Source organism: Pteropus medius, unplaced genomic scaffold, assembly GCF_902729225.1.
Source record: "Pteropus medius unplaced genomic scaffold, Ma_sr-lr_union100, whole genome shotgun sequence".
In the NCBI taxonomy this organism is placed as follows: Eukaryota; Metazoa; Chordata; class Mammalia; order Chiroptera; family Pteropodidae; genus Pteropus; species Pteropus medius.
In genome coordinates, this window is record NW_024345601.1 from 6,145,393 (window position 1) to 6,160,855 (window position 15,463).

General features: G+C 33.3%; 1 protein-coding gene across 1 annotated transcript in view; it reads right to left on the reverse strand.

Annotated features, from left to right (window-relative positions):
• The window catches only part of MACROD2 (mono-ADP ribosylhydrolase 2), a 1,804,338-nt gene that overhangs the window by 59,178 nt on the left and 1,729,697 nt on the right, over positions 1-15,463 (reverse strand). Inside the window, exon 14 of the mRNA XM_039874459.1 lies at positions 8,544-8,621. Coding sequence (XP_039730393.1) covers positions 8,544-8,621 — 78 coding nt within the window. The remainder of the gene's footprint in view (positions 1-8,543; positions 8,622-15,463) is intronic.

Consider the following 15,463-nt stretch of genomic DNA (forward strand, 5'->3'; position numbering starts at 1 on the left):
CCACTCATATTCTTGTGTATCTCTAGTCCCAGTGTGCTCCACTTGATAAAATTTCAGAGGAATTCTTTCAGGAATAGGAAGACTACAATTCAGCAGGGTCTGGGGCACTGCAGATATGATGGGCCCATGAGAGGTGGTAGCCTACAGCTGCTGATGAATAATAGGGTATTTCTCTGTGACTAGTAAGGTCTGGCACTGCACTTTGAGGTTGAGAGACCATTGCTAAGCTTTATTGGGGAGTATTTCTTTCCCCTGCCTTTTTCACTTGTGCCTACTCTTGATCTATTTCACCTGTGTGCCCAACATACTGTGGCAATCTTTTCTTGAAATGGAAATGCATATATATTTCTCTATAATTTTTCTGAAATAAAGTTAGTAAAAAATGGGGTAAGAAATGAGGTGCACAGCTTTGAAATCCAAGAACAATTGTATTTGCTCAATCCTGAGCAAAGTGAGGATTTAGCATCTTACACAGAGGTGTATGTGAGTTCCTTGCCTCACGTCCAGGCCCGCTGTGTGTTAACAACGACTCCCGCCATCTGCTTTTCTCTTCAGTGCACAGACATCCCACATTCCATCTTGCTTTCTTGACCCCATGGGGGCAAGCTTTATGTTTGCTTCTCCACATTCAGTCTAGCTGAATTCCACCCACTGTCTTTTGCCCTAATCCCTCCTGGCAGAGGAAACAACAGAACATAAAAGATCTCACAGTTTATATGTATATTTTTTATAGAGTGAACTCAATCATCCATATTAATGGGAGGGAACTATCAGAACAGATAATCCAAAAATCCATTCACTTTTCTTTAGAAATAGATCACGTGATTGTGTTCTTGGAGACCTGCTAATTAAGTTTGGCTCAGGCTAATGTTTAATTAATTTGCATAAAAATTGGTCTGGAAATATCAGTCTGGAATTAAACATTTCTAGAGGGTAAACCTAAACTCCCTCTGTAAATGAACTGTTTTTAACCAATAGCAACAACAATGCAGTTTTATTGTTTGTAGATTATTAGATGCTCAGATCTTCCTAAGAAAAAAGACTTTGTTTTTTTGATGTTCGTTTTAAAGATAATAGAAATCGTGTCCTTTTGTTAAATGTAAAACTTGATTGCTGCTGTTATTCAAAGTTGTACTTTTACTATGTTTAAAAATATCCCAGATTAAGAGCAAAATTTAAACTTAAATTAGTGGAAATTTGATTATCTTTTGTCATCTTTAGTTTTCTTGTAGGGCAAGTAAAACTTTCCTAATGTAAATTATTTCTAAAATTATTATTTTTTTGTAGTTATAAAAGAAAGGCAATTTCCTATAGAAACACTGAAAAATACATACAATTATTGATAATTATGGATAATTTTACAACTAAGAGATTGCCACTGTAAATATTGTAAACTGCTATCATTTTCTTGTGCGAGTATACATACATAGTTATATATATATACACACACTGTATATGTATGTATATAAACATATATACCTGTTCTATGTGTGTGTTTGTGTGCATGTCTCTGTGTGTGTGTGTGTGTGTGTATATATATATATATGCACACATATATATGGAATTAAAATGAATTTACACTTTGATTCTTCCTTTTTTAGTTTATATTTTTATAAGCATCTTTACACTGTCATTACAATTTCTTCAGAAATCTTAATTAAAAAAATGCATTATATTCCATGTTATAGACAAACTTTGGGATGGTTCCTCTTTTTTTTCCATTAAACGGTATTGCAATGAACATTTTTGTGGATAAATAACATCATATTTTTAATGAGTGGTACTTTAATATAAATTCCTGAAGCATAATTATTGGATAAAAATATGAACATTTGACCTTTTATTAGATTTTGTCAAAACTGCTGACAAAGTTATGCCTGCTAATCTCCTACCAATTAAATGGTGTGTGAGCATGTTTGGACAGTCTGTTCATACAAATTCTGTGTATTTTCAATCCTACTTAAACGTCTGATATTCAAAAGGAGAAGACACTGAAATCATGTTTTATCTGCATTTCTTTAAGTAATAAAGAGAAAGGTCTGTCTTCATAGATACAATAACTATATTTTGTCTTTGAAAATTATAATTGAGTTCTCTGTCCATTTTCCTCTTGGATTTTTCTTTTAAATTTATTTTTTAATTGATTTATGAGGTCTTTATTTTTGCAAAAAGAAAATTAATTCATTGTCATTTAAGCTGAGAAAACCTTTTCTTAGTAGTTTTTCTGTAGAATTTGATTATAACCTTTATTTATCATGTCTAAATTTATATATTCAGATTTACCCAAATCTCTTTTATGAGATATATTGGGATATGCACACACATGTATTGCAGATATATATGTATTTGAGCATATTTTATAACATATATGCTTACAATCATGTGTCTTTGTGTATATATTTGCAGTTCAAAAAGTAGTTTTTATTTCAAAATTTAAAGAACATACCCTTTGGTTCTCTTAGTCTATTATTTTTATAGTTTCATTTTTACATTTCATCTTTGTTCCTTCTAGAATTTAAGCTGGCATAAGGAATGAGACTGGGATTCAGTTTATTTTTCCAAATGGCCAAATAGTTGTCTTAATATCTTTTATTGAGTCATCTGTTTTTGAAATGTCAGCCTGAATATGTACTGAAATCCCATATCTCCTTGGGCCTATTTCTAAACTCTTTATTCTGTTTTATCGATCAGCTTGTCCATTCCTATAGTAGGACTACAGTGTTAATGACATTTTTCAAAGATTCCATGTCATTTTTAGTCTACTTATTCCGTTATTGGCTGATAATATTATAGCCATGAATTCCCCATTGCATTTCCAATTGGATTTTATTCATATTGTATTGTTCCATATCATCTGACACACAAAAATCCATGATTGTTATATTTAATCATGGATTTAAATTTTATTGATATAAAAAGACTAACTTTCTCACTTGAGACTCTGCCAAAATTCTAACTGGATAGATTCTAAAGTAGTTTCTCATGTTTTCTTTTAATGCTCATTTGTCAAATATACCTTTTTCTAACTTTGTATTTTTAAACCTTTACCATTTTATTGAAGTTAATTCAACCTGAGTAGTTTTAACACTTAATAAAGTAATCTAATTACATTTACTGTCATAACTATTTGCATGTGTTTCTGTTATTTGTTAAATTGTGTTTATTTTACACTGCTACTTTTTTTTGGTTATTATTTGCATTAGTGAATATACTCTCATGTTTAGAATAATCTTTCTGGGAAATTTAGAAAGTGAGAAATCTTCCTTTAATTCTATTGTCTTTTTTTTTGTGATTATCATAAAATTTTTCTAAGTTATTATTAAACCTAATATATTGTCGGATCCTATGACATAGTAAAATCTTTAGTTTTCATTACTATTATCAAAGTCAGCATTATATGCAACCCCTCCATTCCTACCATAATCTTTGTTGTATAAACTATGCCACTGATGCTTCATTTCTTTTCAGTCTTCCTTATTTCCAGCCTTGTTACCTCCTTCTCTTCCTTTCTATTTTAATTATTTTATAAAAATGCAATATCATAAAGTACACAAAAATAATAGAGATCAAACAACCAAAAACAAATAGAGAATCTATATATCCTTATGATGACCATTCAGCCCCAGCTTATAGCCCAATCAAAACAAACCAAAGTTTAATCAACTCCAACTTTCACAGTAATAACTACTTAGATTTCCTCTATCATTTTGCCACTTATGCACATCTTTCTAAATATTATAGTTATTTTTCCTGCTTTTTAAAGTTGACATAAATAAATTATAAAATATATGCTTTTGTACCTTCTTTAGTTTAACATTATGTTTGTGAGACTCATCTATGGTTTTGCCTGTAATTATAGTTTGTAGTTTCTGATGAAGCATCTTCTTTGCCCTTATATTTGTTCCTCTGTATGTAATTCGTCTTTTTCCTCCCATTGTGAAATTTTTCTCTTTATCACTGGTGTTCGGTAAGTTGATTATGATGTGTTTAGATATAATTTTCTTTCTTTTTCTTTTCTTTTTTGTTTTTTGTGTGCTTCAGGGTCATAGAATTTCTTGGATATTTAGCTTCATAGTTTTCATGAAATTTTTGAAAAAAGTCAGCCATTATTACTTCAATTTTTTTCTGTTGCCCTTCCATCCACCTTCTTTCAGAGATTTCAATTCATGTATATAGGAATTGGAATTACCTTTGGAAATTTTCAACATCTCACTGATGCTCTTTTCTTTCCTTCAGTCATTTATTCTCTCTGTGTTTCAGTTTGGATAGTTTTTATTGCTACATCTTCAAATTCACTAATCTTTTCTTCTGCAGTGTTGAATCTGCCATTATTCCTATCATCATCGCAGAGACTGTTTCATCCCAGAGACTGTTTTTCATCTCTAGAAATTCAATTTAGGTCTTTTTATATCTTCCATGTCTCTAATTAACATGGACAATACTTCTTTTAGCTTCTGGAAGATGTGGAATACACTTATAATAATTTTTAACATGATTTTCATACTGTTACTCCATTTATGCCATTTCTGGATTGATTTCTATCAAATGATTATTTTCTTCTATTGGTCATACTTTCGTGCTTCTTATAAAGAATTGGGAAGAGTCTAGAATTTTACTCAACTTGCAAATTAGCAAGTTAGCTAGCCAAAATTCCATGGATACTGACAGAAGACATGACTCTCAGGCCAGGAAGAACAGTTTATTATCAGAGCAATAGCGGTAGCCAGAGTACTTGTGCCTGTTCCAAGCTGCAGTTTCCATAGGGTGACCAAGTGATACCTGCATGCCCAGTGGGTTGTATTACAGAGGATGAACCTTGATCTTAGAGAATTTGAGTCTTTTATAATGGACAATAAGCATGTCTGCTTTTTAATTTTGTGTGTGTATATGTGTAGGGGAACTATTCTTATCTTCCAAGACTGTAAACAGCCTGTTCTTTTCTCCAGAGGAAGAGAGTTTCTCTGTCTTGCAAGATTGCTCACTATGCAAATAGCCTTGGAAAGATTGGCTAAAACAAAGGCAGTCAGGGCCTCTGATTGTAAAATATGCAGAAACACAAGAGATGCATGGAAATTTGTCTTCAAGTACATCTTTTTATGACCTAAAATTTTGTCAATTACTCTGATGGGTATGAGATATATTTATATTTCTATAAATATTTTTGAGATGCATTCTTGGATCAGTTAAATTATTCAGAGTTTGATATTTTCAAGTCTTGCTTTTAAGCTGAATTGGGGAGGACAAGAGCAGCATTCAATATATTGCTAGTTTTGTTCCACTACTGTGGCAAAATCCTTCTAAGCCTGCTATGAATGTTTAGGTTTTTCAGTCTGGCATATGAAAATAGGCACTGCTCCCAGCCCTGTGTAAGCTCCAGGTATAATTTCTTCAAATTCTTTAGTGTTCTTTACCCAGCCTCTCATGCATGCACTGGTAATTTCCCCTAACACATGCACTAATCAGTACTCAGCTGAAGACTTGTAAGATTCCCTCTATTGATCTCTAGAGCATTCCCTTGGTGGAGCTTTCTCCTTTCCAGGACTCTGTCTTGAAAAAAACTAGATACTTTGGCCTTCCAATTGTCTCAGCTCTGTCTCCTCAAATCAGGGAGTCTGTTGGACTCTGCCTGTGTTACTCCTTTCTGCACTTTGGCCTAGAAGTTTCTCCAAGCATTCAGCTGGTACAACCACAGGGCTCATCTCATTTCCTGACATTTTTTGAGACATACCAAATCTTAATATTAATTGGTGTTTTTATTCTCCATGAAAATGGAAAAGCATTAGCACACTTAAATTTAATTTACCTCATCCCAGTAAGTGCCATTATTGTAATATATTTTAAGTCTAAGTATATCTTAACTCCCACAGTACATAATTATCAATATAATAATCATTGATTTTTGTTATCGATATCCATTTAGACTTTTCAATAATTACCATTTACCTTGTTTTTAATTCCTTTCATCTTTGACATTCTATCTGGGATCAATATCCTCCTACCAGAAGAACATCAGAACTCTTTGGTGATGAACTCTTTTTTTTTTTTTTTTGGTCTGAAATGTCCTTAATTAAACTTTATTCTTGAAATATACATTTTCCCTGGGATTAAAATAGGTTGGCAGCTATTCTCTTGTATTGTCTTTTTGTTTCCATCATATCTATTGAAAAGTCAGCTGTCAGTCTAATTGTTTAAAGATTGTTCTTTGGATGTTCTGTTTGTGTTCGGCTTTCAGTAGTTTTACTATGATGGGCCTAGTTGTGAATTAATTTTGTTTGGAGTTCAAAGGACTTTTGGAACACATGATCTGATATCCTTCATTACTCTAGGAAATTTCTTATCACATTTTCTTCAAATATAGCTTCTGCCCAATTTCTTCTCTTCTTTCTGTCTGGAATTTAAATTACATAGGTGATAAACTTTGTCATTTTATCGTCCATGTCTTTTCCCTTTCTTTAGCGTTTGCCAGCCTTTGTTTCTCTACTATTTTTATTTTGGATATAGTCTTCTGACATAACATCTATTCACAAATTCTCTTTCATCTGTGTCTAATATGCTGTTAAACCATAAATCCATTCTCTGAATTCTTCATTCAATTGCGGTATCTTTTACTTTTAGACTTTCCCCACCCCCCTTTTTTGTTTTGAATTTTCAGTTCTCAGCTAAAAATTTCAATCTTGCCTTTATTCCCTTATACATACTTTTCGTGTTTTATATTTCATATTTATAACTCTAATATTTTCAGCCCATATGGGCTTACCATTCTTGACTATTTGTTTGTTTTACAGGTTACCTTGTTTCCTCATTTATTCTGTTTTTTGTTTTCTGGGGGATTTTTTTGTATATGTATGCTGGAAATTATATTTAACAAATTGTTTATTTAATGATTTGAAACCTACAACACTTTTTTCATCTAATAAATATTTTACATTTGCTTTTCTTTGGTGCCTGGAATCTGGGTTGGTTATAATTTAATTGGGGATTGAGATGATCCAAAGTTGGGCAACAGTCTTTCAGAAGGCTGATCTACTGCTGATTTAATTCCTCCTTCTAGAGCACATGCCTATGAGGTTTCAAACAGCACACAGGATTTACTAAGATTTACCCTTTTGAGCAATGGGATTCAAGATACCTTTTGAAGAATCAGCAAATGCCCTAAAGTAAAAACAGTTTCAGATTCTGAACTCACATCTCTGTATATCCATTTTCTCCCATAAGATAGACTGACAATTCTCTATCTTGTTAGCTGTCTGATGCCTTTAAACAGACTCTTTCTCTCTGTGTCTCTGTCTTTGTCTCTGTCTGTCTCTGTCTCTGCTTCTCTTTCTCTCTCTCCATCTATCATCTGACTATCTGACTATCTTTCTATCCCTCTATCCCTCTATCTATCTATCTATCTATCTATCTATCTATCTATCTATCTATCTATCTATCTATCTAATTTATCTATCTATCATCTACCTATCTATTTACCTATCATTTATATATATATTTTTTGTCTAAGTTATCTAGTCTTCAGTGAGAGTAATGGTCTAATTTATTTAAACTTTCATCACTGAGGGAAAAAGTGTCTCCTCTTTCTTTTTCATTTTTAAATGACATATACCACAATTTTCAAAGGTAAAGCAAACATTTAAGATATTACAGTACTATTTGAAATAATTATTTCAGTATTTTTATACATTTATTACATAGTCCTATCCAACTCTGCCTTTCTCATATTGAATTTTTCTTTCCTTTCTATATTTATTGTTTTTGCACAGACCTTCTATAAGTTTATTCAGAAAGGATACTTGGTGGCATATTTTCTAAATCTTTGTATTCCTGAGAAAATATTACTCTTGAATTCAGGCATGAATAACTTCACTAAATATAGAAACTGTGTCCTTTAGAGTTCTGGAAATGTTACTCCATTTTCTTCTAGTATTTAGAGTTTTGGAAGAAGAAAGCTAAGGGTAATCTCATTTTGCTTGTAACCTGAATTTGACATTCCTGTTCGCTTTAAAAGCCTTTCTTTATCATCGGTCTTCAGAAATTCCATGAGGCTTTGTAGTTTCCTGTTTTCATTTGAGTTTTCATTATCTTTGCCTATAAATATAATGTGTATTTTTGTGTTTTGGATGGAGAAACTGGTTTGCATTAGGAAAACTTTGTTTTTTCCTGTTATATTTCTAAAGATGCTTCATTTCTGTTTGTTCTAGTCTCTCTTCTTTGTATTCCAAGTATGTGTGGATTTAATCTCCTGGACCTATTCTCTCTCTGTCTCACATTTATTATCATCGTTTTCATTTCATTTCAGTAGTTGTAAACCCAATGCCCATAGAGTTCAGGCAGGAATAAAAAGAAATAAAGCCAGCCTAGTAAAAATGTAATGAGTGATGAGGACCATGCCCTATCTAAATGTGGCAGCTACCAATCACCTAGTATTCAGCATTAATAAAATATTACCAAATTCCAATTTTCCCAGAAAATTTAAAACCCAAGTTTTTAAAAAATATAATATTCTTCAGCAGAAAAAAAAACTGGAAAAGTATCTTATCACTTACCTTTGGGATGATCTTGGTCACATACAGGATGATCGGTTACCTCACTGTCTTTTGTAATATTATCATCTTTTGCAGAATCTGACACAACAGACAAGCAAAACCTCTAGTAAGCATTTTTACCAGGAAATAGAGCATCTTCCACCACTAACATGATAGATTTATATTTGGGGGATAGAATTTATCATTTTTTAAATACCATTAAAATACTTAAATAATTTCATTAATAAATAGGCTTTTCTTGAAGGACTGCACAAGATGTCTATACAAAATTTGCAAGGTAAATATGATAGAGATTTCGTTGGTACATCTTTTTGCAACAAAGAAGAAAATTTAAGCAGGCTTTATGCATCAATGGAAGTCATAGCAGAATTGTGCAAAAAGATATGAAAGGAAGGCAGAATAAAGAAGATTAAAGTAATATCTAATTTTAGTGTTCCTAATGCTTTCAGTACTGTAGTTGTTCATATGTAGGAGCCTTAAGTCCTTGAAAAGCTGGATGTGGAACTTTGTTCATCTTCCTCATAAACTGTACCAATAGAACAATAGCAAAGGGGAATGTAAAACTTCTGTTCTGTGCAATTTCATCTTCTTCCTTGTATAGCACAGTTAAACGTGGGATCAGCATAAATTCATCTTTTTTTGGTCACATGAGGTATTTTACAGTGACTAAAAGGTTTCCAATGAGTATGGACTCTTGCAAAGCTAGAAAGGATTCATCGTTGGATGTTTGAGGACTTTCTGGAGGCTCCTTAAAAAGCCATCATAAAGAGCATGTGAATAGGTCAGCAGAAAGACAAAAAATCGGTCTTGCATTTTTTTTTTTAATATTTATTAGGGGTCAACTCTACGCCAGACACTGTTCTTGGGGATTCAGTAGTTATCAAAGTGACAAATCTCTGCCTTCATAGAGGTTACAATCTAGTGGATATTTTTCATGCAGCTAAAAGGGTGATAATCCAAAGATATTTCAAAACTATGAGCTAATCTTGTATGTATGTGGACATGAAGAAAGCTGAGGATGGTAGAACGACACCTCTTTTACCTACAAATGGATTCTCTACTGAGTTTATTTTGCTTAGTTGCATTTTAATTCCCTAACAGAGCTGACTTAGGTGGAATCTAAAACAAATCATTCTTTCTTTGTTTTCCTTTCCCTTTTCTCTCTCTTCCTCCTCAAACTAAGAGATAGCTTTAAACAACATAGTTTGGAATATTATGAGAAAGTTTGTTTCTCTAACCTGCCACAAGCAACATTTGATGGACAAGTGAGAAACCTGGGTAGTTAATATACGATTCCAATTTAATAACCAGTGAAGCAAGTATACACCCAAAGTGTATGGTTTTAATTAACTGCAAATAATTCCCCCAAGGCAAATGTTTAATTATCTGCTCAGCTTCTTATTTATTTCTGAGACTTACAATAAGTTTCAAAGTCCAAATTTGGAAGCAAAACTAAACATGGACACATTCTCCAAACTGTTATGTCACTCATGTCAAATTGTTTTAAACCAGCTCCCGTTAAAATATGCTTTTTTTAATTTTGAATATAACATGTGGTTTAAAAAATATCTTTTGATTACTTTTTTTTTCTGCATTAACACTAAAATTGAATGATGACTGAAAAAGGTACTATATGAATCAGGCTAACCTTTAATTTTAAAAGTGTTTTAGCTTTACTTGCTTATGGAAATGGTATCATTCAATATGTAGTCGTGTGTATATTTTGCACACAGTTAAAATTTATTCATTTATACTCTATTCACGTTTTCTAACTTACACAAACATTATGTTTTATGCACCAAATATTGCAGAAGAAATGTCTTTTAAAAAGTGATTTATATTGAGTTTACAAGTTTATGGTCTAATGATTCACATAAGATGGGTGCGAGTACTTGAAAAATTGATCAATAGACTGCACCTGTTTTGTCATCAAATCCATGTCTTTAGCAAATTAATTGACTCTTTAACTTCAATTTCCTTGAGGAGTTGTTGTAACATTCCTAAGGCACCTTTTGACTTTATGTGCTCTAATTTATACACTGTGTTTCACTGAATCCAAGACACCATTGTTACTTGCACTATTATTTTGTGTAGTATTAGAAAAAAAAAAAGTGACCAAATGAACTGTAACACACTATCAATTCTAAAAATGTGACCTCATTTTAGAAATAAAATAATGAAAGACTACGCATTCTAGAAATATGATGTTTCAGTATATTCTATGTGCACAGAAATATACATCTTTAAGTGATGACAGGATTTCATATCAATATAATCCATCACCAAAGCCACAAGTTCATTTTGTCTTGTATGTGAGCCTCTTCTCCAGAAATGGTTCCACATTCATACACCTACTGTATGTACAGTAATAAAGCGGGATAGAAAGTATGAACTAATGACAGCATCCACAGATAACCAGGTAGCTATGGAAGATTGTTACCACTGCAGTTTTTCTATTAAAAGGTCTATTTGAATTTCTAGTCTCATGAACTTTGGTTAGACTGGATTAAATCTTGAAAGTTTTAAATCATGGGTCCTATTACACTACACTTGGTTGCAGGGTTGGGATAATAGTGAGGCTTTTCTGCTTAGAAGGTGATGAAAACTGTACTGTATATGTATATAAAATTATTATTCTTAATAACAAAGAGATAAAATATATCCAGTAGATATGGTCACTAAAAGAGCTTATTTTTATGTAAGTCCTGTAAAAGATCATAAAAATTTGGTTGTATATACTAAATTCTTGCAGCACCTTGGATTCACATTTTATTTAATTCTAAAGATTATCATGTGGTAATGTTAAAAACACGTAAGAGTTATCACCTAATTCTGAGATTCAGTCAATGTTATTTTAATAGTACAGAACTGGAATTAAATTTATATGTAGATTCTGACTTTCAAAATCTTTAAGGTCAATGTCCTATCAGAGAATTTTTTAAAATGCAAATATTAAATTCAAAGCCAAAGTTCTAAAGATAGGTTATCTTTTAAGATTAACAAGAATTAAAAAAATCTTTTACAAATTAAAAAAATATCATTTAGAAAGTTGAGAAGGTTTAAAAAGATATTTTAAATAGATTAAAATAAAAAAAATAAAATAGAAATTCCAAAAAGGTCATTTTTAATGCAGTCAATTATACATGTCTACACAGAATTGTACTTGTATAGATTACAACTTTGATGATTAATGATGAAGCCACTGAAATTTTAATAAACATATCTAAACTATAAATCAAAATAAATGCTATTGCTTTTTAAAATGTCCCAATGAAAGTTCTTAACTGTAAGGGATCTCTGAATATACTCCAGGTGTCCATGAACACTTTTGAACCAATATGCAAAATATGTGCATATATTTATTAATATGTTCATTTTTGTGCATATATTTATTAATATGTTCCTGGGAGGAGGTAGCTTTTATCATATTCTCATAGGGACCCGTGATCCCAACAAAATTAAAAATAACCATAGATATTTATACCCTAATGCCAGTGATACTGGCATCTTGCAAAAGGTTTTTTTGGACTATTATTGAGAAATTAGCTACAGAACTTAATGCCCACTCCATCAATTCATTGATGGTGGCAAGTATTGGGTTCCTGAGTTAAATTTGGTGTGAGGAAATAGCCAAAAAAATATGGTAATGTGTTATTAATAAGTGAAGAAGATAATCCATCAGGCAAAAACACTTTGCATCAAAATTAGAGGTGGCAATAAAGTAAAAAAAAAGAAATGTATAGATGTTTAACTATCTTTGAAGCCATTTTCAAGCTAGGAGGTATACAAAATCCATCTAGTAAGAGAGGTAGCCCCCAATGACCATTGAGAGTAGCAGCACAAGGTCATTTTGATGTAAAAGTTCTAATGGGTCTAAACAAAATAAATGCTATGTATAAACATCTACACATCAAATATTTTTGCTCTGTAACATGTAAACATCCATACACAAGTACCTTAGCTTGACACAAAAGTTGCACAGAAATACATTCACTTGGATTTCCTTTGATTCTTGTAAATGGATTCGATTATACCAAGCAAAATATTTATCCTGGTCTGCTCATTTAAATTGCTGGCTTATTTATTATGTGAAGCAATTAGATTAAAGTAGTTTTTCTTTTATCTGAAAAGCGTGCTTATCAATAATAAACTGGAGTCTTCACAGCTGATTACGGTCTCATCAAACCTCTGCAGTGACTATTCCTCTACATAGAAAAAATATATCCAGCAGTGTGTTCTCACAGTATTCAGGTGGCCATGATCTGAACTGTGCTTGGTCCAGTGGAGCTGGATATACAAGGCTGAACTATATTTACCTAAATAGGAACTGGGTCCATAGGACAGGACATTGCCCTGAGCGTTGGGAAGCCCAATGAGCTATGGCAGTCATTTGTCTCCATTATACTCTCATTAACCATCATTAAAAAGTGGCCAATCACTTCCAGAGTTATTGAATCTGGGCACTAACAGTCTTCGAGACACAGTTGGAAAACTAACATCATGCACCACTACCTTTGTTTCTGTTAAAACACACATTTCAAATTCTGAATAGTGAACTTATATAAACCAGCTCGTTCTTCCCTTGGAGGTGATATTTTTCTGCAGGTTGTTATTGAAAATACAAGCAAATAAGAGAATCAATCATGATGGGATAGATACTGGCTTGGGGCTGGGATTCTAGATTTACAACTACTAGAGTCATTAACTCTAGGAATGCCTATTCCCTTTACATAATCTCAGTTTCTGCACCTAAGAACTGAGGATGTTGAGCTAGATAATCTCTCTCAAATACCTTACAATGCTAATCTGCTGATTTGCTGAAATTGTCTTTTTGTTCTGGACTTCTTGCAAACATTCCCTGTAACACTTCTCTGTAAACATTCCCATGCTTCCCTCATTATCTGCCTAAGTTGGACAGTTCTCACTCTGAGACTTTTCTTACCTATTTATAAAATAAAGGTTAATAGTAGGGGGAGTAGTGCCATGTGATGTCAGTACCACATTGACCATAGTTAAGTCTGCTATTTGATGAAGAATCATCAAAATGTAAAACAGAACAGCTGGATATGAAGCTAGGCTGGACCATGATGGAAAAAGAAATGCTTAATTACCTTTTCCATCAAGTTAATTTTTCCCCTTTGGCCAAGTAAACAAAGGCAAATCTGCTCTTGTTTTGGTCGTCTGTGACCTGCTATCCTTGTCCTTCAACCTTCTGATTCCTTTCTATTCTTTCCTCCCTCTGCCTTGCTAAGCCTAGCACCACCATAAGCTCTCTTGACATTATTTAAAAAAAAAAAAAATCTGACTAGGCCACAGGCATGAAAAATAGCTATGGATGTAAATATAATCTGACTTGGAATTCTATTAAAAGTCTATCTATAAAACAGGGATAATGCAAATGTTTTATTTACACTTTGGTATAATTACATCTGGTTACAAAAAGTTTTTGTGACTGTACTTCTGAGGGAACTTCCCCGAAAGAGAAATGATGAGTGCTTTTTTGCCCTAACTCTGCACAGGGTCACAGCCTAGCAGCTGGCCACTATTTCTCAGTTATTTTATTTCATGGAGTAATCGAAGAAGCAGACAATGTCTGTCTCCAGATTCATAAATGCTTCAATTTCTGAGCTCAGGATGTTTCCAGACAGAGGCCTGGAGAGTGTGGCTGAGGTGCCAGGACCTCATATTCCTACAGTCCTCAAGGCAGGAGTCATAACCCACCTTGTCAGAGCAAGAGTTAAGTTTCTTTTACCAAATTGTGTAAAGAGACACATTGGGATACTAAGATAAGCACAGGCCTTTTTGTGGGAATCATTCATTTTACCTGAACTTCAAAGACCTGGATTAACTATCTATTTGTTCCTCACACCTAGATGGATCCACAAATCTGCATAAATGAAAACGAATGTGTTTACTTTTTTATGTTTTTTTTCTTCAACTTTCCCACATGTTATTGAATATAATTCTATAATTTTGATGGCTTCCCAGTGGTTCATTATGTGGATCTACCACAAGCTATTTTACTATGGCCTCTTTTATCGTACATTCAAATTAAATCCAATTTAAATTAAATCCAATTTTCTAAATAATCCCATGTTGTTGTTGAATTGGGTGTCCCAGGCTGGATTAACTCTCTTTCTCTCAATTCTTCTCAGCCCACTCCCATCTCTGAGATCTAAAGAGGACAGATCTCTCCAGAGCTAGAGTAGCTAGAATAGAAACAGCTTATGTCAGCTAGGCCTAATAGCAGACAGCACCCCACTCATATCCCATTGGACTACCCCTGAGACAGGAGCAGGTGGTTTTAGGAGATGAGCTGATTTCCGAGACTTTGAAGGCATTCTTGTCCCAGATGGGCCAGAAATACCTAGTAGCTATATTCAACTCCTGATACCCCAAAAGATTCAGGAGATGAAACCCCATTTCCTCATCTCTCAGGGAAACAGTTCTGAATACACACTAAGGAAAGGCATCTCAGTTCCCCGCATCAGTAACCTGCTTGTTAATGTACTTCCCTTCCAGGCCTCAATTCCTTATCCCTCATCTGTGCTTCCTGGGATTACTTTCTAAATAAACCAGTTGCATCCACAGTCTTGTCTCAGGATTTCCTTTCTGAAAACTGAAACTAATACAGTCAAGATAGTCACTAACCTGTCTCCTGCTATTTGGTAGCAAAAATTTCAATGTTCACCCTACTCTCCTGATGTGACTAACTCTCTTATACCACCCAGCCTTTCATTAGGAAACGTTTGGAAAAGTGCCTGCTGCCTGATTAGGGAAACTTGGAAAAAGAGGTTCCCATGTTTTACATCATATAATCTTGAAAGCCGGATCACAGACGATTGATGAGGGATGGACCCTGGGCAGTCATCTATAGGTTGGCCAACAGACATTACGGTGGCCAGCTTATCATGAGAGCT